This window comes from Lynx canadensis, chromosome A2 (genome assembly GCF_007474595.2).
Source record: "Lynx canadensis isolate LIC74 chromosome A2, mLynCan4.pri.v2, whole genome shotgun sequence".
Taxonomy (NCBI): Eukaryota; Metazoa; Chordata; class Mammalia; order Carnivora; family Felidae; genus Lynx; species Lynx canadensis.
This window is the reverse complement of record NC_044304.2, coordinates 90831131-90857331: the sequence shown is the minus strand read 5'-3', so window position 1 is coordinate 90857331 and position 26201 is coordinate 90831131. Positions and strand designations below refer to the sequence as shown.

The 26201-nt window shown below is 41.1% G+C and overlaps 1 protein-coding gene across 1 annotated transcript in view; it reads left to right on the top strand.

Annotated features, from left to right (window-relative positions):
- The window catches only part of ABCB1 (ATP binding cassette subfamily B member 1), a 114299-nt gene extending 88326 nt beyond the window's left edge, over positions 1–25973 (top strand). The window contains exons 22-28 of the mRNA XM_030307890.1: positions 3190–3290; positions 4534–4674; positions 7917–8073; positions 8572–8769; positions 20769–20979; positions 24062–24208; positions 25367–25973. Of these exons, the coding sequence (XP_030163750.1) occupies positions 3190–3290; positions 4534–4674; positions 7917–8073; positions 8572–8769; positions 20769–20979; positions 24062–24204 (951 nt within the window). The 3' untranslated portion in view covers positions 24205–24208; positions 25367–25973. The remainder of the gene's footprint in view (positions 1–3189; positions 3291–4533; positions 4675–7916; positions 8074–8571; positions 8770–20768; positions 20980–24061; positions 24209–25366) is intronic.
- The last annotated feature ends 228 nt before the right edge of the window (positions 25974–26201 follow it).

Sequence of the window (26201 nt, the reverse complement as noted above, 5' to 3'; positions counted from 1 at the left end):
ATTAAAAAAGAAAGAAACAGGAATAAATCTGATATCACACAGTTTGTATATTGCAGAAATATAAATGGCCGGAGCACAGCTGAGCCCTAAAATTGGGTAGGGATACATCTATTAGTGGACCTTCCGAGGTTCCCAAGAGTTGGGGCAGGGACCGAGGAAGGTCAAGTGGCTCTGACTCTCTAGGCCTGTGTGTCTGAAGTACTTTGTTTCCAGGCCAGGCACCTCACCAGAGAATAAAGAATGACAAAGAGGGTACTTCTTCATGAAGGTTGATCATCACTGCTGACACTTTGTCCTCAAACATTGTACCTTATTTCCTTAGCATTCCTTCAGGAAATTCCTTTGGACCACAGCTTTAGTGCTTCCTAACTAGCGTCTGTGGGAAAAAGGTCTCCTCAGGCTATCAGAGGCCCAGTCTTGGGCCTCAGCAGGACCATGCTGACCCACAGGCATCTGGTTATGGTCTGGCCCATGTAACATTGGCCCCTGTCAGGGAACACTTGCTGTCACCAATCACTTCACTTAGTGCTGTTCTTTCTTGTTTTTTCCACCTAAGGTAGACTTTTCAAATGCGGGGAAGGTGGAAAAATCTAGGACAAAATGTATTTTAAAAAAATGTATTACTCTTTAGTAGTATCATCGTTTCCTGAGGTGTTAAAACAGTCCCACAAAGGAGTCTTAGGTTGTTTATAGGAAGGAGGTGATTGAGAAGCTCAATTATAAGGAATTCACTGCACATCACAGACAGATTAGCACCTTTGAAGGGGCACATCAGATTTAAGACTCTTTTGGAGTTCTGTCACAGGGGCAAGACGGAAATGGATATGTGTACATGTGGCAGGTTTACTGCGCAAAGGTTAGGGGTGAGATAAATGCTGTGTTCAGTGGTGGTTCATGAGACAGGCAGAAGCAGGTGAGAAAAGTGGTGCTGGTGGCGCATCTAGTCTATGTAATTTTGAATATCAACTCCCAAAGATCATCATTCTCAGGTTACCATTTAGTATTTATTATATACCAAGCATCATGCAAAGAGTTCTGCGTGCATTTTCCCATTTGATACTCTCAATAACCCTTTGAATTATTCCGGTTAGTTGATAAAAATCCAGAGTTCAGAGAAGTTAGGTAAGTTGCCCAAATCACACAGCAATAGTCTAACTGATCTCCCTGCTTCCACTCCTTCCTTTCTTGTCCACCCACTTTCTACATTCCTCTCACACAAGCCACCCTGATCTCTTACAAACATAAATGAGATCATGCTAACCCCAACTTAAAACCCTCCAATCGCTTCTGATCACAGTTAGAATAAGAGCAACCTTTTACCATGGTTTATAAAAACTCTGCATGACCCAGCTCCCCTGACAACTTCTGTGAATTCATCTTGTACTGCTCTCTCCCATGCCCACCCTCCTCTGGCCTCAGGGCCTTCTTTCAGTTCCTAGAACATTCCAAGCTGGCTCCCTCTGATCTTCCAATGTCTGGTTCCTTTATGTTACTCAAGTCTCACCATTATTACCTCTTCAGAGGGGCCTTTCCTGCATTGGAATTAATTCACGACACTTCTCAGTACCTGATGTTTTTTTATGTTTGTTTTTACTATTTCTTTGTTTATTGATTAATGTTCTGTCTTTCCTCCTAAGACATAAGCTCCATGGGGACCAAGACCATGTCTGTTGGTTTGCCCTTAAAGGGACAGAGCAGGCCTAGTGTTCAAGAGCAAGGCCGTGTGGTGTCAGCCTGTGCATAACCTCTACCTGTCTGTGTTCTGTGCTCCTTAGATTTCTGTCACATTATTACTGACTAATGAACATCTTAGTAACATAGATGCTTTTTCCTTTTCAGAAATAAAATCCATAACCAAACTTCAGTTTATTTGAGGAAAGAAGAGAAGTGTGAGGAGGAGTTTTTTTTCCTCTCTCTAGAAATATGTGTATAATGCTTTCTCCAAAATTATTTAGTGCACACTGGCTTCTGAGGGAAACTCAATGCTATTTACTCTTCTCACATTAGAAGTTCTCTCACCTCTGGGCGCCTGGGTGGCTCAGTCAGTTGAGCATCCCCATTCTTGATTTTGGCTCAGGTCATGATCTCACAGTTGTCCACCCCCTTCATTTTACTGATGAGGAGAATGAGACAGAGATATTTCAAGGTCCCATGGCTGAAGTCTCATTTTATATACTGGAATCTTTCATGTTTTCCACAGACCTTTATGCAGACTCCAAAAGGATGTATTTATCCTAATCACATAGACTAATTGGAAGTTACATGCAATTAAAAAATAACTGAATGATAGAAAGTTTGTGGAAAACAAATTGATAATGTGTGCCATGTTCCTTAAAAATTAGTTCCCTTTGGCCTCGTAATTTCACTCTAAGAACCTCTCCCAAGAAAGTAACTTAATATGGACAAATGTTTATGTGTAAGGATGTTTATCACAGAATTTTTTTAATAGAGAATGGAAAACCTTGTTCAACAATAAAGGAATGTTTAACTGGCTGGGATATTAAGTGGCCTATTAAACATCCCATTATTAATGTAGATGTCATGACCTTGGAAAATGCTCTTGATATTTTTTAACGTAAAAAGTGATGTAAAGCCAAATAGAAAATTTGGTCCCAATTTTGTTAAGTATGTATATGCTTAGGAAAAAAAACAGGTAAGCTAATATATAAAATACACCTATATGTAGCTTTTTTTAAAAAAACCTTTATTTTTTCAGTATTTTCCAAATATTCTTCAATTTTCATGAATGGTTATTATAAAGAGAAAATATAAACATCACATTTGAAATTTATGTAAAATAACAATAAACCTAAAACATGACCGTCATAGAAGAAAGAGCACTACACTAGACATAAAATACTGAGTTCTCAGGTTAACCTTGCCTCTGTAATTTTGGCTTTAGATAAGTGTCTCATCTGTTTAATCCTTAGCTTCTCTTTCTATAAAAACACTGAATTAGCCAATCTTCCTGCCAGATCTAAAATTTGATTTTATAAATTACTATTCTTTCTCATAGTGAAGAAGATCATAGGTGATAATAAATAAGTAATATGTAACAATAAAATTAACTTTATTAATCTCTTTTATGGAATTCACACTAATTGCAACTGTTTTTTTTGTTTGTTTGTTTGTTTTTTTTGTTTGTTTGTTTGTTTTTTTGCCTCTGTGACTGGGGGCTCTCTGTGACAGATTGCTACTGAAGCAATCGAAAACTTCCGAACTGTTGTCTCTTTGACTCGAGAGCAGAAGTTTGAATATATGTACGCACAGAGTTTGCAGGTACCATACAGGTAATAACCATTGAAGAGTGGGAGGGGAGTGTGGGGAGGTTTTTCAATCATCAGATTTGTTTTCAGAAGGATTACTTTGGCCAGAATATAGGGAACAAGTGGAGAAGCTACTAGAAGGGAACCAAATGGGAACCAAAGGGAACCACTTATAGTTATCCAGGACAGAAATCACAAGACCCTGACCTCTCTGAGGTAGAACCTGTAAGAGTAGGTAAGTGATGGGAAGCAGAGGGAGAGAGGATAGAGAATGACTCTGATGCCAAGTTTGGGTAATGGCCCTATTATTTGCTCTCATTGGGAATGAGTTCTCTATGGAACATGAAATTTGAGCTATCTGTGGGACCTGAGGGGTGGTGCTTCTTGAGTATGCCTTTCCTTCCTCTTTTGACACTTCTCTAGTGGAGAATTTCTGTATTAAAGGAAGCTAATGAACTCCTCCAGTGAGGGTTCAAAAATGTAAGCCCAACCTCTCTGAGTCTCAGTTTCTTGTATGGTAAATGGAGAGAGCTGGACCTTATCGATGAGTTTTCAAAGGTTTAAAAAAAAATAATAGTAGAGGTTTTTTCCTGAAAATGTTTTCATTTGAAATCCCAATATATGAAACAGATAGAAATGGAGTTGACCTGGTTGAAGCAGGGCTTGGAGGCCCAGAGGCTACCCACTCACCAGCCTGCCCTTACCTCCACATCACCCAATTCACATGGCTCAGAAAATCCACCAATGTTAATGCCTTTGTGAAGTCTTCTCTAACTCCTCCAGAGAGTTGTGCTTCCTCCTTTCTTCCCCTAACATGTTATTCATAAGGTTCCTTCACTGCATAATTATAGTCAACTTGACTCCTGGACCCCAGGGCAAGAACATGACTGATTCTTCTGTATCACCCAGCATGGTTCCTGAAGCTTGTAGGCTTTGGATAAATTTGTGTTGAATGAATATTTACCATAGAGTGCATATATCTTATGTGTCCAAAAGTGGGGGGAAAGGGAAAGAACTTCCATTTATTAACCCCTCTTCATGTTTTCCTTGGCTTATTTTAACTTTACTTCAGTACTTTGAGGTGCAGTTAATACTCCATCAGGAAGTTTCCTGAATGTTCACAAGTGGGAAAATGAGGACCAAAGTTAACTTTTTTGGAAATTGAACCCATTTTTGTCTGCTGTACCCCACCGCTGATCTATCAAAGGTTATGTTTTAAGGACTGAGAAATGAAAGTCAAGTGAGTTTCTTAACGTCTCCTTTTCAGAAACTCTTTGAGGAAAGCACACATCTTTGGAATCTCATTTTCCATCACCCAGGCAATGATGTACTTTTCCTATGCTGGTTGTTTCCGGTTTGGTGCCTACTTGGTGGCACATGAGTTCATGGACTTTCAAGATGTTCTCTTGTAAGTATCAGGTTTTATTTACAGTTGAACTCTAGAAATAAAACTGAGGTGGACATGCTTCATGTCTAAGTAGAAAACCTTACTGTGAAGCTTTGTGAAGAGATTTTGGTGATTCAGAAGGTGTCATTTGCCTCTTGAGTCTCTGTGTATGATCCCTGAGGGACCCTATTTTCATTTAGGGAATCAGTGACTTCCCCCCTCCCCAGTGCTGACTCATACCTTTGACCTTCTGAATCTGTGGCTCAATGGGGTCGTGATTCACTGAGGGGATTCTAGGAGGTTTTGGCATTTGAGAAGAAGCCTAACTTGGAGCCAAGTGTCTAGCTCCTTTTAAAGAACTCTCTGAACAAAGGCAACTAAAGAGCAGGAGTAGAACACTGAGTTCTGCAAGCCCTGGGGAAGTCTAGGATACATTTGCTTTCCTTGATAAAAGAAGAGCAGTTAGAAGGTAAGAGCTAAAGAAATTCAGAAATGACAAAGGAAAGGCTACATTGGGATTTCTGCCCCATTGCTGCGAATGCAGAAAATTCTATCTCAGTCAGGAGAAGACAGACCCGAACTTAATTGTACCCCCAAGTACTCAAATATGCAGTTAGGTAATGAAAAAGTAGATATAATCTTTCTGAGTGTCTAGATTTGGTGGTGGGTGAGATTCTGCCCTTTGACAGCATATCATAAATAGGGGTAATAGAGTTTTTCATTTAAACCAGAATCACCTAAGCTTGTCTGATATAAGGTGTTAGTGTAATATTTCCATTCTGTTGAAACATTGGCATGTGTGTGCATTATAGTTTGCTCAGGACGACCCCAACAGAAGATTTAAAATTTCCACTTGATATGTCTATCTGACAAATGATATACAGAAGCTATTTATGACTTGGACCAAAAGACCAAAACCAAGCATCATTGGCATAGGGTCTTCGATTAGATAACTATTTGATACATTGCTTTACTTCAAGGTAAGGCATTGAATTGGTGAAAGTTGCTGACAGTTGGGTGTTTAGATTGGGAAAATCAATCTTCCAAGTAAAGGAAAGGGGAGACTTGTCTGAAGGGCAGTCCATTTTTTAAAAGATCTCTCAGGGGTAAATGATGACAAGCCTGAGATTACCCAGCCATTTGTATGATTTATTTAGAGTTCAGAGGAGAGGATGTGACAGGCTCACAGTATTCTTCCAGGAGGGTTCCCAAGTATTCTGTTAGTTCCAGGCCCACTGTTTAAAAAGATATGGTGAAATAGCCGTATTGTGGAAACAGCCCAAGTGTCCTTTGACTGATTATTGGATAAAGAAGTAGTATACGTACACGGCAGAATATTACTCAGCCATCAAAAAGAATGAAACCTTTCCATTTGCAATGATGTGGATGGAGCTAGAGAGTATTATGCTAAGCGACAGAAGTCAGTTAGTGAAAGACAAATGCCATATGATTTCATTCATGTGGAATTTAAGAAACAAAAGAGATGAACACAGGGGGAGAAATAAATAGAGAAAAACCAAGAAGCAGACTCTTAACTGTAGAGAACACACTGATGGTGACCAGAGGGGACATGGGTGGGGCGATGGATGAAATAGGTGATGGGTATTAAGGAGGGCACTTGTGATGAGCACTGGGTGTTATATGTAAGTGACGAATCACTGAATTCTACACCTAAACTAATAGTATGGTGTATGTTAACTACCTGGAATTTAAATAGAAACGTGGAAAGAAAAAAAAAATAAAGGTAAAAAAAAAAAACAAACAAAAACATGTTGAGAAATGTGTCCAGAGGAGGGCAGCTGGAGTGTTGAGAAAGATGGGAGTCATCAAAGAAGCACAGGGCCTTTTAAAAAATATTCCAGTAAGGGCTATATTATGCCAAAGGATGTACATTTTTCTTCCATGTGAAGAAGAACTTCTGAACAACAAACTTAATCAAACTTGCTACTTCCTAAAACAAAGAATGGAGGCCAATCTAGGAGAAGTGACCAGGAAACAAACATTGAGCACTGGATTCGATATCCTGTGGAGTCTTTCCCAGCTTTAAGCTGCTATGATTTTGATGTCATAGGTTAAGAATATGAGTGCGTCCTGAGTGCAGCATGCTACCTGTCTCTATAAGGAACTCACTCTTTGCTGTACAGCTCACACATTTTCTAAGCATCTGGTGTAATTTCAGCACCAATGCCTGGATTTGTTATTTTTTTAATAGTTGACATACAATGTCACATTAGTTTCAGGTGTGCAACATACTGATTCTACTTCTCTATACTTTCTGCTGTGCTCACTGCAAGTTCAGCTGCCATCTGTTACCATCCAAAGCTATTATAATATCACTGGCTGGATTCCTTCTGCTGCACCTTTTATTATTGTGACATTCATTCCATAACTAGAAGCCTGTGTCTCCTCCTCCCCTTCACCCATTTTGCTCACCCATTCCCCTCTGGCCACCATCGGTTTGTTCTCTCATTTATAGGTCTGATTCTGCTTTTGTTTGCTTGTTTGTTCATCTGTATTTTTAAATTCCACATGAGTGAAATCATACAGTATTTGTCTTTTTCAATCTGACTTCTTCCACTTAGCATAATGCCTACAAGGTCCATCTACGATGTCACAAATGCCTGTATCTGCTATTGATCGCCACAGTCATGCTACATAACAACCAACCACTAACCCTCAGTGCCACACAATAATAAATGTTCATGTTTGCCCACAAGTCTGTGGGTCAGCTGGGCAGTTTTGCTGGTCTAGGATGGACATAGCAGATCGCAAGTAGGCTCGCTTGTGTGTGTAGGGCATGACAAGCTGGTTGGCTGGGGTCCCCACAGCTTTCTTCCATCTGTGCCTTGTCCTCCAGATGCTAGCTGGGCTTGTGGTGGTGGCAGAGAGAGAGAGAGAAAAGCACACAAAGCCCCCTGAGTCATAAGCTTAGAACTGGCAGAAGTCACTTCCACCACATCCTGTTGGCCAAAGCAAGTCACAGGCCAACTCAGATTCAAAGGGTAGGAATACAGATTCCACTTCTTAAATGGAGGAGCTGCAAAGTCCCATTACAAGAAGGTGAGGATACAGAGACAGTTGAAAAGGGGGCCCTTTTACAATCTGTTACACTGATGCGAACTTATAAGGGAAAGTGTTGACTTATTTTGTTTTATGTTTTTAATTTGTATTTTACGTTGTTTGAGGCAGTGTTCTCTATTGTAGAACTGTCAGTTGTCTAGCATTATAGCCATACCGCTCATGCTTTGTCTTTGTTTTTGCAGGGTTTTCTCAGCTATTGTCTTCGGTGCCATGGCAGTGGGGCAGGTCAGTTCATTTGCTCCTGACTATGCCAAAGCCAAAGTATCAGCTGCCCACGTCATCATGATCATTGAAAAAATCCCTCTGATCGACAGCTATAGCACAGAAGGCCTAATGCCCGTGAGTTTGAAGTTTTGATGATATGTTTTCATTCCTAACTAATGAGTGAAAGTACTCTAAGAGGAAATTTAATAAAATCTGTGGGGGTTTTTTATTCGCAGGTAATAAAATGAAACTTTCTAGATCATGAGGTCATTTTAATAAATGCTAATAATGTATGTTAACATTCAGTACTTTTGTAAAACAAGGCTTCAGGGAGATGGAAATACCACCCAATTTATGAGCAAATTCTGTTAATCGGATTTTATTATATGTAGGTTAGGTACTGTATTCTTGGAGAACAGATTTGAGTTATCACATTTGTATTGTATTAACAATACATGCTGTACAAACACTGACTCTCTTAGATTTTACTTATTACATTCTGGCAGTTACAAATGCAGCCTAATTGTAATACAAGTTTGCCGTCTTCTGACACCTGGTGATAGAGGGGGTTTGCTATACAATGCATTTTCAGGATCGCAGTAATCATCTCTATTGTTACTGTTCTGATTTTAGAACACGTTGGAAGGAAATGTGACATTTAATGAAGTCATGTTCAACTATCCCACTCGACCAGATATCCCAGTGCTTCAAGGGCTGAGCCTGGAGGTGAAAAAGGGCCAGACGCTGGCCCTGGTGGGCAGCAGTGGCTGCGGGAAGAGCACGGTGGTCCAGCTCCTTGAGCGGTTCTATGACCCAATGGCCGGAACAGTGGTGAGCACACCTTTTTATTCATCTCATTTTAAGTGTTAAATCATCAGAATGCCTGGATATGTTTAATTCCTGACTATGAGCTCCAGTTTTTCCAGTCTTTAAACAACAGCCTCACTTAAAGTGTGACATCCTAGATACCATCTCCAAGCTGTGTCTGCTGCCCCAGCCTCTGTCTCAAATTGCCCCTCTACCCTCCTTTGTGAGCATCCTTTTTATCATCCATCTCCCTTCCTTCCTTCGGTTACGTTTCTGTTTTCATGAGAGGATCCAGCAAAAATTTAAGTAGCCAGAAAGATACAGGAGCAGGAGGGATGCTAGGAGAGACAAGTAAGGTGGGTGCCAGGGATAGGGAATGTTTTGAGAAGTTGAAGGTAGTCAACAATGACAGATGCTGTGGACAGGTAGAGTAAGATGAAGACTGAAATGACAGGATGTGATTTGGCAATTTAATGGGCTACTTACGACATTTTAAAGTATTCTTAGTGAGGTATTGGTGGGGAAACAGTTTAGCATGGCTGAGGGATGGCTGGAAAGGGAAGTGGAGACTGAATGCAGATCATCTAGAAGATCAAAGGTGAAAGAAAAGCAGTAAGAGCAGTAGCGTGAGGGGGGAAGAAGAGGTGTAACGGGGAAATCTTAAGTATTTTTATGGCTGAGGATGAGATAAAATCATTGAGAGAGGGTATTGAAATAGCTTCTAAAAAGTGGAATCAATGAATTTGGGAAGCAGATAAAGAATATGGAAGGATTCCTTTTTCTTCCCTGAACTAAAAGAATAAATGAAGGGTCAGATTTGTTCATTCAGCATTCAGTAAACATTTGCTCAGTGCCTGTCAGGGACTATCTTGGGTACTGGGGAGGAGATAGAAGTCATGAAGGGAGCAGTGTGACTACAGTGCAGAACAGGAAAAGAATCAGATTAGGAAGGAATAGAATTTATAGCAAGAAGTTTTAGTTACTAGTCATACTCACAGGTGACAATACAAATATTTAACAACTGGAAAGCCATGGGCACTGACCAAACAGAATGGACACCTGTTCCATACAGTCAAATTGATGCCCCAGCTCCATATGGGCCACACTTGGATTAATGAGTGAGGTGGAAATGAAACTTTTAACCTATAGTCATAAATATTTTTATTTATGACTTATTCATAAATATTTTATTGTATTCTACTCAGTCTGTTTTTTAACAGCGACATAAGCTTTATCCTCTATTTTTATTTTCTTGTTGTATATTTTCTGTGAATTCTGACTTTATGCTTCAGTTTTGTGGTTGAAATTTGAACAAAGGGCTCTAAAGGAAGAGAGAAATGAAGCAATTAGGAGGAAATGTTAGCTCTCATGAAAGATTATGGTCTTTAACAGATGTTGAGTAAGCAGTATATTAAATGTTGAGCTCTAATAAATTACAGGTGATAATGTCTGTACTCAAAGAATTTCACTGAAGAGATGGGGCATATACTTCCATGAGTTATATAAAAGAAGATAGACCTAGAGCATATTTTTTTAAACATTGCCATCAATTTTTTTAATATAATTTATTGTTGAATTGGTTTCCATATAACACCCAGTGCTCATCCCAACAAGTGCCCTCCTCAGTGCCCATCACCCACTTTCTCCTCTCCCCCACCCTCCATCAATCCTCAGTTTGTTCTCTGTATTTAAGAGTCTCTTATGGTTTGCCTCCCTCCCTCCCTCTCTGTTGGTAACTCCTTTTTTTTCCCTTCCCCTCCCCCATGCTCTTCTGTTAAGTTTCTCAGGATCCACCTAAGAGTGAACACATATGGTATCTGTCTTTCTCTGCCTGACTTATTTCACTTAGCATAATACCCTCCATTTCCATTCACGTTGCTGCAAATGGCCAGATTTCATTCTTTCTCATTGCCAAGTAGTATTCCATTGTATATATAAACCACATCTTCTTTATCCATTCATCAATTGATGGACATTTGGGCTCTTTCCATACTTTGGCTATTGTTGAAAGTCCTGCTATAAACATTGGGGTACAAGTGCCCCTATGCATCAGCACTCCTGTATCCCTTGGGTAAATTCCTAGCAGTGCTATTGCTGGGTCATAGGGTAGATCTATTTTTAATTTTTTGAGGTACTTCCACACTGTTTTCCAGAGCAGCTGCACCAGTTTGCATTCCCACCAACAGTGCAAGAGGGTTCCCATTTCTCCACATCCTCCCTAGCATCTATAGTCTCCCAATTTGTTCATTTTAGCTACTCTGACCAGCATGAGGTGGTACCTCAATGTGGCTTTGATTTGTATTTCCCTGATGATGAGTGATGTTGAGCATCGTTTCATGTGTCTGTTGGCCATCTGTGTGTCATCTTTGGAAGTGTCTGTTCATGTTTTCTGCCCATTTCTTCACTGGTGTGGAGTTTGGTGAGTTCTTTATAGATTTTGGATACTAGCCCCTTATCTGATATGTCATTTGCAAATATCTTCTTCCATACCATCAGTTGCCTTTTAGGTTTGTTGGTTGTTTCCTTTGCAGTGTAGAAGCTTTTTGTCTTGATGAGGTCCCAGTAGTTCATTTTTGCTTTTAATTCCCTTGCCTTAGGAGATCTGTTGAGTAAGAAATTGCTGTGGCTGAGGTGAAAGAGGTTGTTGCCTGCTTTCTCCTCTAGGGCTTTGATGGTTTCCTGTCTCACATTCAGGTCTTTCATCCATTTTGAGTTTATTTTTGTGTATGGTATAAGAAAGTGATCTAGTTTCATTCTTCTGCATGTCGCCATCCAGTTCTCCCAGCACCATTTGTTAAAGAGACTGTCTTTTTTCCATTAGATACTCTTTCCTGCTTTGTCAAAGATCAGTTGGTCATACATTTGTGGGTCCAATTCTGGGTTCTCTATTCTATTCCATTGGTCTATTTGTCTGTTTTTGTGCCAATACCATGCTGTCTTGATGATTACAGCCTTGTAGTAGAAGCTGAAGTCTGGGATTGTGATGCCTCCTGCTTTGGTCTTCTTCTTCAAAATTACTTTGGCTGTTCGGGGTCTTTTATGGCTCCATACAAATTTTCGGATTGCTTGTTCTAGCTTCAAGAAGAATGCTGGTGCAATTTTGATTGGGATTACATTGAATGTGTAGATTGCCTTGGGTAGTATTGACATTTTAACAATATTTATTCTTCCAATCCATGAGCATGGAATGTTTTGCCATTTCTTTGTGTCTTCTTCAGCTTCCTTCATAAGCTCTTTCTATAGTTTTCAGCATACATATCTTTTCCATCTTTGGTTAGGTTTATTCCTAGGTGTTTTATGGTTCCTGGTGCGATTGTAATTGGGATCAGTTTCTTTATTTCTCTTTCTGTTGCTTCATTATTGGTGTATAAAAACGCAACTGATTTCTGTACATTGATTTTGTACCCTGCAACTTTGCTGAGTTCATGTATCTGTTCTAGCAGGCTTTTGGTGGAGTCTGTCAGGTTTGCCATGTAGAGTATCATGTTGTCTGCGAAAAGTGAAACTTTGACTTCTTCTTTGCCAATTTTGATGCTTTTTATTTCATTTTGTTGTCTGATTGCAGATGCTAGGACTTCCAACACTATGTTAAACAACAGTGGTAAGAGTGGACATCCTGTCGTGTTCCTGATCTCAGGGGGAAAGCTCTCAGTTTTTCCCCATTGAGGATGATATTAGCATTGGGTCTTTCATATATGGCTTTTCTGATCTCAAGGTACGATCCTTCTATCCCTACTTTCTTAAGAGTTTTTGTCAAGAGAGGATGCTGTATTTTGTCAAATTCTTTTTCTGCATCTATTGACAGGATCATAAGGTTCTTACCGTTTCTTTTATTAATGTGATGTATCACATTGATTTGCAAATATTGAACCAGCCTTGCAGCCCAGGAATGAATCCCACTTGATCATGGTGAATAATTCTTTTTATATGCTGTTGAATTCGATTTGCTAGTATCTTCTTGAGAATTTTTGCATCCATATTCATCAGGGATATTGGCCTGTAGTTTTCTTTTTTTGCTGGGTCTCTGTCTGGTTTGGGAATCAAAGTAATGCTGGCTTCATAGAATGAGTCCAGAAGTGTTCCTTCCATCTCTATTTTCTGGAAGAACTTGAGAAGGATAGGTATTAACTCTGCTTTAAATGTCTGGTAGAATGCCCCAGGGAAGCCATCTGGGCCACGACTCTTATTTGTTGGGAGATTTTTGATAACCAATTCAATTTCTTTGCTGGTTATGGGTCTGTTCAAGTTTTCTATTTCTTCCTGTTTGAATTTTGCTAGTGTGTGGGTGTTTAGGAATTTGTCCATTTCTTCCAGATTGTCCAGTTTGTTGGCATATAATTTTTCATAGTATTCCCTGATAATTGCTTATATTTCTGAGGGTTGGTTGTAATAAGTCCATTTTCATTCATGATTTTATCTATTTGGGTCCTCTCTTTTTCTTTTTGAGAAGCCTGGCTAGAGTTTTATGAATTTTGTTTATTTCTTCAAAAAACTGACTCTTGGTTTCATTGATCTGTTCTACAGTTTGTTTTTTTTTGTTGTTTGTTTTGTTTTTGTTTTTGTTTTTTTTTTAATTCTATATTGTTTATTTCTGCTCTGATCTTTCTTATTTCTCATCTTCTGCTGAGCTTGGGGTATCTTTGCTGTTCTGCTTCTAGTTCCTTTAGGTGTGCTGTTAGATTCTGTATTTGGGATTTTTCTTATTTCTTGAGATAGGACTGGATTGCAATGTATTTTCCTCTTAGGACTGCCTTTGGCACATCCCAAAGGTTTTGGATTGTTGTGTTTTCTTTTTTCATTTGTTTCCATATATTTTTAAATTTCTTCTCTAATTGCCTGACTGACCAATTCATTCTTTAGTAGGATGTTCTTTACCCTTCATGATTTTGGAGGTTTTCCAGACTTTTTCCTGTGGTTTATCTCAAGTTTCATAGCATTGTGATCTGAAAGTGTGCATGGTATGGTCTCAATTCTTTTATATTTATTGAGGGCTATTTATGACCCAGTATGTGATCTGTCTTGGAGAATGTTCCATGTGCACTCGAGAAGAAAGTATATTCTGCTGCTTTAGGATGTAGAGTTCTAAATACATCTGTCAAGTCCATCTGGTCCAGTGTATCATTCGGGGCCCTTGTTTCTTTACTGATTTTCTGCCTAGATGATCTGTCCATTGATGTAAGTGCAATATTAAAGTCCCTTGCAATTACCACTTTGTTACCAATAAGATTGGCTATGTTTGTGATTGTTTTCTATATTTGGGTGCTCCTGAATTCGGAGCATAGACATTTATAATTGTTAGGCCTCCCTGATGGATAGATGTTGTAATTGTTATATAATGCCCTTCTCATCTCTTGTTACAGCCTTTAAAGTCTAGTTTGCTATAAGTATGGCTACTCCAGCTTTCTTTTGACTTGCAGTAGCATGATAGTTCTCCATCCCCACACTTTCAATCCTCAGGTCTAAAATGGGTCTCTTATAGACAGCAAATAAATAGGCCTTGTCTTTTTAACCATTCTGATATCCTGTGTCTTTTGATTGGAGCATTTAGTCCCTTTACATTCACTGTTTTTATTGAAAGATATGGGTTTAGAGTCATTGGGTTTTCTGTAGGTTTCGTAGTTGTAGTGATGATGTTTCTGGTACTTTGTGGTCCTTGCAACATTCCACTCACAGGGTCCCTCTTAGGACCTCTTGTAGGGCTGGTTTAGTGGTGATGAATTCCTTCAGTTTTCGTTTGTTTGGGAAAACCTTTTCTCTCCTTCTATTCTGAATGACAGGCTTGCTGGATAAAGGATTCTTGGCTGCATATTTTTCCTGTTCATCACATTGAAGATTTCCTGCCATTCCTTTCTGGCCTGCCAAGTTTCATTAGATAGGTCTGTCACTAGTCTTATGGGTCTACCTTTGTATGTTAAGACCCGATTATCCCTAGCTGTTTTCAGAATTCTCTCTTTATCCTTTTATTTTGCCAGTTTCACTATATGTCAGGCAGAAGATTGATTCAAGTTAGTCTGAAGGGAGTTCTCTGTGCCTCTTGGATTTCACTGTTTGTTCCCTTCCCCAGATTGGGGAAGTTCTCAGCTATGATTTGTTCAAGTATACCTTCAGCCCCTTTCTCTCTCTCTCTTTTTCTTCTGGAATTCCTATGATACTGATATTGTTCCACTTGATTGAATCACTTAGTTCTTTAATTCTCTCCTCGTGATTCTGGATTATTTTATCTCTCTTTTTCTGAGCTTCCTCTTTTCCATAATTTAATCTTCTAATTCACCTATTCTCCCCTCTCCCTCTTCAATCCATGCTGTGGCCACCTCCATTTTATTTTGCACCTAATTTATAGCATTTTTAATTCATCACGACTATTTTTTAGTTCCTTGATCTCTGCAGCAATAAATTCTCTGTTGTCTTCTATGCCTTTTTTGAAGCCCAGTGATTCATCTTATGACTATGATGCTACATTCTTGTTCAGTTACATTGTTTATATCTGTTTTGATCAATTCTTTAGCTGTCCCTTCTTCCTGGAATTTCTTTTGAGGAGAATTCGTCTGTTTCATCATTTTGGCTAGTTTTCTGTCCCTTATGAGTTTTAAAAGCTTGTTATGTGCTCTGCACCTGTGAGCACTGCTATATTAAAGGGGGTCATACACTGTCCAGGGCCTGGCCCTTCAGGTGTTTTTTGGGGAGTGTTACTTGTTCTCTGTTGTTGTGACTTTGGTAATTTTATTTCCCTACTTGTAATGATCTTATGGACCCTCCACCAGGTGTGCTTTGATTTGCTCCTTGAAGTAGCCCTAGAAAGGAAAACAAACAGACAAACAGGAAATAGAAACACACAAACACGAGACAAATAAAACAAACAAACAAACAATGCAAAAGCGAAAAACCAGAAACACCAGCTATAAGTAAAGAACAGGGTAGAGCTGATGGAAGAGCATATACAAAGAGAGAAATGACTGGGGTTGGTGGGGGGGTGGGGAGAGAAAATAAACATTGACCAGGCAGAGAGACTAAACGGCTTAATCCAGAGAGAGAGAAAGGAAAATAAAGAAGGAGAAGGGAAAAAGAAAGAAAGATAAAGTTACCCAGACAGAGAAACTGTATGGCTTGATTATTCCAGAGAGAGAGAACAGAAAGTAAAGAAGGAGGTGTAGAACATGTATCAGGGGAATGGATTAAATATGTCTGCTTAAACAAACCAACAACTGGAATATCCAGCCTAGAGGAGGGAAGAAATAAGAAGGAGAAAGGAAGGAAGAATATATCCAAATCACAAGAATTGTCCTAGAATTAATCCAGGCAATTCAGCAGCACTGGTCTGGAGGAGGGGGCCGTCTGGTTCCTCAGCGTCTATCCCGCTCCAGTAGGCACACAGTTACCTGGGATGGAGGGACGTGGTTTGGTGTAGGCGGGTCCACTCCACTGTGGGCCCTGCGGACTGATCCCTGAGGCCCTGCCTTGGTGGTGGTGGGGAGAAAAATGGCAACCCCCCCCCAGTCTCTTCTCCACACACCTAGTGTCCCAAATCACTCTGTTGGAGTCGTCCTCACTGTGCTGCTGGTGCAGATGGGGTAGTCCGTCTCGCTCCACCGACTCCCATGCCGGTGGGATTTAAACTCGAGCCCTGTGCGCCTTGGCACTGGGGAAGTGCTTCTCTATGCTGATATGTGGTCCCAGCTGGTTTTGTCCCATGCAGCAGCACTTCAGGGAGGTGACCGCTTTCTCCTATTGTGGACTGTGCCCCTAACCTACCACTGAACCCAGGGGTGGCTCCCCTTTTCCCCAAGTGCACGAATAGGGCAGCCAGCCCCAGTCTGGAGAAAGCCCTGCAGTTAGAGATGGGATCCCTCTCCGTCCCTGTCAGAGGTTTTTCTCTCATTCAGATACAGTCCTATGCTTCCCCAGATACTCTTTCTTTTCCCTTTCTCTCTCTGCAGAAGGGGATCCTTCTCCTCCATGCCTACACGGCCCGTTTATGTCCTACCGTTCACAATCACCCGCCTATGGACCATCTGGTTGTCCTGATGTCTCCCTGTTAGACTCAGTCTCTTTTCTTCCAGACTCTTGGGGTTCAAAGTCCTTTGGTTTCAACCCTTCTTTGTTTGAGAGATGCAGGAAGTATTTATCTCCCTACTTCTCTACCATGTTGGCCCCTCCACCTAGAGCTGGTTCTTAAGAGATAAACAGAGCCATTGAATGAGGCTGAGAGGGTGAGCAGTCAAGATGTCATTTGATGCAAGAGATAATGTGAGCTACATTGATAGGTGATTTCCTCCAATGTCCATATATCCATATAGCCTATTTGGGCCGAAGTAGCAGATTTAATGAAAGATCTGATCCTTAAACTTTCAAATTATAACCCATTTAGGAAGAACAAAAATGTCATGGCCTCTCTACTGTATTCATAGTCACATGGGTTAGTTTACTGTTGCTGCTAAAGAGAGCCCATACCTTACAGATTTTGCACAGTGCATCTCAGTGGTAGAACCTCCATTACTTCTGGAGGGAGAGAGCCAAAGGGGAGCCAAAAGGGAGTCTCAGAAATAGTTTTTGGCCTTCTGGCCCTTCCTATCTAGAGAGGTAGTACAGAGGAATATGGAAATGAATGCTGAGGGCCTCGGACAATAACCATCTCAAGACAACACTGACAATGCAAGGAAAACCAAGTGTTCTTACCTATTTAAGGAACACTATTATCTGCTCCTGTACATTTGTGCTAGAGCTTTGAAGTACTGCCAAGTTTTGCATAGAAGCCAGACTTCATAGTGGAAGTGTCCTCAAGACACACGAGTCCATGTGCCGTTTTGTTAATGACCATTAATTAGTAACCCTTAATAACTCAGTAGGTTACGAGTAAGTAGCTCTTGTTGCCATGTAAAAATGTGTGTGGATCTGAGCATGATTGATCATAAGAACTGAAGGAAGGATGTGACCCTGAGGTCAGGAAATCCTCATGACCATCAGTGGGCCTTGAATTATACTTTGAGAAACAGTGACCTGAGCTGTGGTTCTCAAACCATCAGAATGGTTTACAGAACTACTAAAGAACACCCTGGCTCATTCCAGTAGGTCAGGATCTGGTCCATTAATTTTTACAATTTTCCCAGGTGATTCTGGTGCCAACCATCGTTTGAGAGCCACTGAGCTCATAAATTTGAAAGGTGTAGGTTAAATTTTGGAGACTCTTAAAAAATGAAGCCACCAAATTGTACAGAAGGGAGGTTCCAGGTTTTTTGGGGCATGAAGGTTCTACATTTTTTAGGGACTTTCCATAAAAGAATACAAAGTTATGAATGCAAAATTAGGTATAAAAGTGAATATTTACTTCTAATAAAACAAATCACAACAAAATATCGAAACCTTAAAGATTCAGGTCCCTTTTCTCTTTAGACAGGTTATCATAAATATTCACCTGGAAGATTCCTAACTGCAGCCTGGCCTTCCGCTGTTCCCCCACCCTGCCCCCTCCCAGAACATGGTTCAGCTCCCAACAATTACCTGCAGATTAGGATCCTTGAAGCTGAACTTCATTAGCTTCACTGTAAAATTGCTTGTGGTCTGAGTCTTGCCCAACCTTTCCTTTTCCCTTCTCTAGTCCATGCCATGCACTGTTGTCAGAAGCCTGTTGTCCTAGTCTGGGTATTAGCTGGTAGGTGCCGGGGCTAACATGGGACATTCCTCTTAGAAGGAGGACAGAAGGAATCTTTCAATTATAAGGCACTGTGTTACCAAAACCGAACCTGTAGTGTATACATTCAATCCTAGCTCCTCTGGTTATTGTGTGTCCTCATGCGTATCACTTGGCTTTTTTTTTTGAATCTGTAAAATGGAGACTAAAACCACGCCTACCTCACAAGGGATGTTGTGAGGTTTAAACAAGAGAATGCATGAGACAAGCTTATCACAGGACCTATAATATAGCCAGTGCTCAGTAATTTATCTGTAATCGTGATTTCAGAGTAAACATATATAGCAGAATAACACATATTTGATTGTGCTGATGAAAGCAGCAGTACATTGAACAGTCTGGAATAGAGATAGCTAGTCATTTTAATCTGGCTTGATCTCATTATTACCAATGTGTTTACTTTCCTCATTAAGTTTTTATTTAGGCCAGTGTCTTTTGAACAGTGTTCACTGATTCCCCAGAGTTCCTTGGTCTTCTCTTAGACCCTCACCCATGCCTCAGCCAAATAACCTCTGCACTGGTCTCTTTTATCTTTAGATTTCTAAATGTTTTCTCTACAGAAACAGGTTTTAAGTAGTTTCTAATTCCAGTGTATCATGTGGGGATGAAGAGAGCCAAGAGTGTTACTGTATTCAGTGTGATAGGGAAACTCATTAAAACGTGATGGGATCGTTCAGATTTGTCTAATTATATTAGTTAGGCAATGTCTGTTTCCTTCCCAGGAGCATAAGCTTGGAAAAAAAATTAAACCACTCCTTGTTTCCTGAAATTTCCATTTCTCAGGTACAGTGTTCGATCTAACAAGACCTGCTGTTTCACCACATCCTTGTATAGTCTTTATTGCCTCTCTCCACCTTCTACTTCCCACCTTCACTTAACACTGTAAGAAAGCCTGGAACACAGATGCTGGAATAGTCTCCATGGCAACTGGGCTTGTTACTAACAAGGTCATGGCTTTGTTTCTATCCCCACACGTGCCAGCTTCACAACCAGAAGCCGTGTTCCTGCAGCAAAGATTGCACCCTACCCCTGGCCAGCTGTCTCCTAGGGGCACCCAGCCAGGCACATGGGATCCAAAGAGCATATACAGCTCAGGATATGGTCACCACCACTCTGAGCAAAGCTTGAAGCTGAGTCACTGATGTCTTCTTCAGAGGGGGTGAATAGCTCTCTCACCTGAATACCAGAGTTCTCTTGCAAAGTACATCTCCAGGCTTCTGCAGAGCAACCCAGGGAGCCAGGTCACTTAGAGAAGAGATAGCTTCTCCTTCTTACTCCATTGGCTCAACATTGTAGATGGCTGTCCACCCTTTCATCCCCCACCCCATCCAGGCCTCCTGACAATCTTTGAGCACTTACTCAGTGCCCAGCACTGTGCTGAGTAAGGTCCAGACATAATCTCATGTCCTCAGTTTTATGAGTATAGGAATTATTATCATAATACCTGTCTTACCCACAACAAAATGGTCAGAGAAATTAATGCATTTCCCCAAGATCAACAGCTACTTACAGATACAGCAGCCACCTCCCACACACACTTCTATTCCATTTAACTGCTGCATCCCATTCTACCAAAACCTGATTCTTAGAAACCTGACCTCAAAACCTATTGAGTGCTCACAGTAGTTACTTACTTCCAGTTTAATCTCAGCTACATTTCTTGTGAAAAATTGATACATAAGAATGAGGGTGCCAGTAAATTCAGTGGCATAAAACAACATAAACTTATTACCTTACAAATTCTGGAAGTCAGATGTCTAAAATGGATTTTACCGGGCTGAAATCAAAGTGTTACTGGGGCTGTGTTCCTTCTGGAGGCTTAAAGGGACTCTTCTCCTACTTTTTCTAGCTCCTGGCCCCTTTCTCGATATTAAAGCCAACAATGACAACTTGAGTGTTTGTCATATTGCATCACTCTGATACTGTCCTGCCTCCCTCTTGCTCAAAGACCCTCATGATTACTTTGGACCCATCTGGATAATCCCAGATCATCTTCTCATTTTGAGATCACCTGATGAGCAACCTTACACCTTAATTCCCTTTTGCCATGTGATCTAACATTCAGTGGTTTCGTGGATTAGAACGTGGGTATCTTGGAGGGCAGGTGTTATCCTACCACATTCATGTATCGGAAACCAGGGTTAAAACAGAAGAAACATGGCAGTTCATCAGAACATACAGCCATGACCTCGTTGAGTTAATTTTGATGGTCCAAACTCAGCAACAAAAACCGTGTCCCACGGTAACTTGGCAATTTTAATGTATGAAATAACAATACTGATTTTGCTCAGTTAAAAATGTGCTGGTCCTGAAGTTTTCTGTGAACTCTCATTTTCAGCTAATTGATGGCAAAGAGATAAAGCACCTGAATGTCCAGTGGCTCCGAGCACACATGGGCATCGTGTCCCAGGAGCCCATCCTGTTCGACTGCAGCATTGGTGAGAACATTGCTTATGGAGACAACAGCCGGGTGGTGTCACAAGAAGAGATTGTGCGCGCGGCCAAGGAGGCCAACATCCACCCCTTCATTGAGACACTGCCTGACGTAAGTCTTTCTCCAGATTAGGAGCCCAGGAGCCTGTGGCAGCCTCCCTGACCCACAGTTTGATTTCTATAGGCCTGGTTTCCCAAAGGTGAAGAGAAGTGAGCAACCAAAATACACACCCACCTGTACACAACATCTACCCACACTTTGTATCCCCATTTGCTATTATGTTTGCCTGATTACCCAACTAGCTCTCCCTGTGAGCAAGCCTGACTGAACAGTGCATATCTGGGGCAGGCCTTTCCCTCTGAGACTAAGCATAGGGCTTGCAGGAGCAGGAACAAGCCCCTCTACCCCAATTTCTGCCTTCCGTCTGCCTCCTTGCTGCTCTCCCCCAAGCTGCAAACCTACCTGGGTGGAGTTGGGCCAGGCTGGAGAACTGAGCCCATGTCAGAAAGAAGGCTCTCCCTGAAAAGAGCTGAGCCCTTGGAGTGGATGTTGTAACATGTAATCTCTCACCATTGCACATTTCATGGGTCCCAATCTCTGCTTATAGGGTTGATTATTGAAACCTTCTTTGGGGCTCCCAGGGCTGTCATCTGTGGATGCCCTCTAAATTCTTCCTGGGAAGTTAGATAAAAGGAACCTCTTGCATTACCTTAAGCCCCTTAGGTCCTGCGTTGTTGTTTTTTTTTTTTTAATGTTTATTTATTTATTTAATTTTTTTTAAGAGAGAGAGAGAGCAGGGGAGGGGCAGAAAGAGAAGGAGACAGAATCCCAAGCAGGCTCTGTGCTGTCAGCAAAGAACCCAGTGTGGGGCTCGATCCCATGAACCCTGAGATCATGACCTGAGCTGAAACCAAGAGTCAGACGCTTAACTGACTGAGCCACCCAGGTGCCCCAGGTTCTGCGTTTTGAAGTCACCTTGATCTGGTATATCTATACCCCCTCCCATTATTACTAGTTTTGTTATTAGGAAGCACCCCTAAAAATAAAGCTCAGTAGCCTCAAACCAGCAGAAGGCAATCTCCTTATGCAGAAGGATGGCAAAAACAGCTGGCTCTGTTTCCCAAGGTTTCCTTTACCTGAAGCTCTTCTTCCGATAACTTCTGCCATCACATCATAGACCTCCGGGAGGAGGAATTGTCCCTCTACCCTCCTTTTTTTAATTAAAAAAATTTTTTTTAATGTTTATCTATTCTGAGAGAGTGGGGTGGTGGGGGGGAGAGACAGAATCTGAAGCAGGCTCCAAGCCCTGAGCTGTTAGCCCAGAGCCCGACAAGAGGCTTGAACTCATGAACCACTAGATCATGAACTGAGCCAAAGTCAGACGCTCAACCAACTGAGCCACCCAGGCTCCCCCTCTTCCCTCCTTTTAACCTTCTCACCCAGCTGTGGATAATTGGTCCTTCCCAAAGCTAGAAAACTTGAAAGATATAGCTTCAACCCCCTTTACTAGTGATCTGTCATTAAGTATGTTCTAAAGTATGGGCATTGACCATCATATTAGAGCTGCTGCATCAGAAACTTTGGAGGTACAGTTTAGCAATGTGTGTTTTAATGGCCCAGTTACCAGGTTGCACTTTGAGAGCCACTGGGCTAGTGGTTAACAAAGACACAGAGAGTACTAACTAGCTTATTAAACATACCTTGTCCTCTCGCATTCATTATTTGTCTACCAGAGGAACCCAACCTTTCTGGGCTCCTGGGCTCTCGCACACAGAGCACACACCTATAGGTGTCATGATTCTTTCCCTCGGTGTCTAGATGCACAAACAGAAGGCAGAACTCCTTAAGTCTTATTTTTTCTGCCCAAGGACCCACTTCTTTACCTGAGTGATTCCTACTAGGAATTCCTCACCCTGCAAGAAGCTAGTCTGGTTACCAGCTTCCTTCAGGGTGACGCCCCTGCCTTTGCCTGCTTCAACAAGATCGATATTGGCTCAGTACAACTTGAGAATGCCTGCACTCACATGGGACACACTTCATTGCTCCTGCCACCTTTTTTTCTTAATGTTTAATTATTTTTGAGAGAGTGTGAGTGGGGGAGGGGCAGAGAGAGAGAGAGAGAGAGAGAGAGAGAGAATCCCAAGCAGGCTCCGCATTGTCAGCACAGAGCCTGATGTGGAGCTTGACCCCACGAACTGTGTGATGTGACCTGAACCGAAATCTAGAGTCGAACACTTAACTGATTGAGTCAGCCAGGCACCCTGTGGCTCCTGCCTTCTGAGGCACCTGCAGCTCTGGGATGGAGCCGGTCAAAAGCATCTGCTGGAGCCTCACCTGGGGTCCTCTGACTCCATCTGCACCTGGACATCTCAATCTGAGTGCCAGTGAACTAGGGTTACCAGGTAAAGCAAATAAAAATAGGCAATCCTGTATAGAACATGGATTGTTGAGTCAAATTCTGGATGCAGGATCAGAGCCCACAGTATTGTTTTCTAGGTTGTGCATGCTGTCGTTTCTTGTTCCTCCTCTCCTTATATATCCTCGTAACTCCTGTTCCTATCCTCCTATTGAATAGTTAATGACAGTTACCTACTGTGGGAAACTATATCTGAAGAACTTTGGAAGAACTCTGAAATCAAAAAATTTTAGAGATTTTAGCTTTTAAAGTTAGATATGATATCAAAGTGGAATTCCTTACCATCCATTAAAAGTATTGAAGCATTAGAAGATAGTTTATAAAAACCGATACCAAAAGGCTAGCATCCCAAGAATTTCTTCCCTCCCTGACTTTAAATAATGCAGAGAGCACCACCTGCTGGTTGTAAGATGAGCTTCATTTATTTCTGCACGGCCTGTACAGGTCAGATTTCTTTCATCAAAACCAATCTTTGTCCCAAATATAATGAAATCAGAAGACTGGAAGAGACTACATTATAAAGTATTCTTCCTAATAAATTTATCAACTTGTTTACACAAAAAACATACCTCTAAAACCCAAATGTCTGTTTTCAAGAAGAGAGATCAAACCTGCCGGTTAGAGCTCCATTTTGTCGTTTAATTCTCTATGAACCCATTCTGAGCTTCTGAACTTAAATTATTGTGTGTGTTTATGGTAGTAGTTGTCCTGTTTTCTCTGAGCAAACTCTTATTTAGAATTATCAGTTCTATGTTTCATAATAACAAAACCCTATTCACAGAATATAACACCAGAGTAGGAGACAAAGGAACCCAGCTCTCTGGTGGCCAGAAGCAGCGCATAGCAATAGCTCGTGCTCTTGTGAGACAGCCTCGTATTTTGCTTTTGGATGAAGCTACATCAGCTCTGGATACAGAAAAGTGAAAAGGTAAGAATTTAATTCATTTGCAGTCGAATTGGTTGTCCTTAAAAGGTTTACATTTATCCCCCTCTCTCTGCCCCTCCCCCCCACTCGCACTCTGTTCTCTCTCTCTGTGTCAAAAATAAAGATTGAAAAAAAAAAATTTTAAGGGGAACCTGGGTGGCTTAGGTCAGTTTAAGTGTCTGACTTGGGCTCAGGTCATGATCTCACAGTTCCTGAGTTTGAGCCCCAGGTCGGGCTCTGTGCTGACAGCTCAGAGCCTGGAGCCTGCTTCACATTCTGTGTCTCCCTGTCTCTTTGCCCCTCCCCTGCTAGAGTTTCTCTCTCTCTCTCTCCTCTCTCTCTCTCACTCTCTCTCTCTCTCTCTCTCTCAAAAATAAAGAATTGAAAAAAAAATTTTTTTAATGTTTTACATTTATGCTTCTGTCTTCCACAGTAGAGAACAAAATTCAGCCTAGATACGTTGATTGTTATTTTTGTCTGCTGTCAGCGTCAGCGGAATTTAAACACTTTATGTGGCTGTTATTCAAGAGAACAAGATGAAGTAGGGAAAATCAGTCTTATAGCACTTAGGCTCCAAAAAGCAGCCCTGGATCTCTGTATTGACCTACGAAGCTGTGTCAGGAAGCCAATTTCCTATTTCTACTGGTGGCATCTCCTCAGCAACTATATAAAAAAGCAGGAGGTTAATACGGTGCAAAAGCTGATGGTATCTTAAGATACATATTAGTAATCATTTTCAGTTTAAGAAAAAGTTGAGTATTCAGGTATCTGAAAGACAAGTTAATTCTGAGCCATATACTGTCTTAAAAATGCCAGAAGTTCAGCCTATGCTCAGTCTTCCTGAATTTGCTTTATTGCTGGACCGGAGGGTGGCTTTGAAGGATGTTGTGTGGTGGACACACCTGTACACGTTTTTAAATGACCAGACAGACTGCATTTATTGTCATAACTTTGAAAACAGATAACTCCTGCCTCAGAACTAATCCACACTAGGATTATCTCCTGATATGACAGCTTCCTGGCTTTGTAAATTCTGTTATATTTCACTGATACCATTATTAAAATAGGAGGACCTATTGTTGGAAGAGAGTGAGCCTTATGAAGGAAGAAAGGAGAGGACTGTTTTTTTTACCAGCATTAATGTATGTGGTTACTGATCAGGTTGTCCAAGAAGCCCTGGACAAAGCCAGAGAAGGCCGCACCTGCATCGTGATCGCTCACACGCCTGTCCACCATCCAGAAACGCAGACCTACAGTGGTGTTTCAGAATGGCAAGGTCAAGGAGCATGGCACACATCAACAGCTGCTGGCTCAGAAAGGCATCTACTTTCCATGGTCAGTGTCCAGGCTGGAGCAAAGCGCTAGTGAACTGTGACCTTATGACCATATAAATATTTTCTATTTGTGTTAAAATATGGCATTTAATCAAAGTTAAAAAGCGAGCGCGTCACTGGAAACGCTATGTAGAATTACCTGTTTAACATTTCCTTCCGCAGCTGAAGATCATTCCACCAAGTTCAGAGCCCTCAGGCTTTGTCATTAAAGGAATCGAAAGAAATATTATTGAAAGGAATAAAACACTGGTGTTAATTGCATTATAAAAATTTGTAGAATAATTCAAAGTAGATTTTGTTAATAAATAGTGTAATTTTTGTTTATATTTTCTTATTTGTAACTTACTGCCTTGCTGAAAGATAATAGAAGTGGCAAAAAGTGCTGAATGTTTGCATAAAGTGCTATAATAAAACTAAACTTTTGTATGAGCATAGTCATCTTGTCTGAAATGCTTGTAAATGATCATCTCCCAATTGGAATATTGAAGATTCTGTCTGCATTTGAAAAAAAAAAAAAAAAAAAAAGAAAAAAGCACTTCTTTTAAAAACTCCCATTAGGGGCGCCTGGGTGGCGCAGTCGGTTAAGCGTCCAACTTCAGCCAGGTCACAATCTCACGGTCTGTGAGTTCGAGCCCCGCGTCAGGCTCTGGGCTGATGGCTCG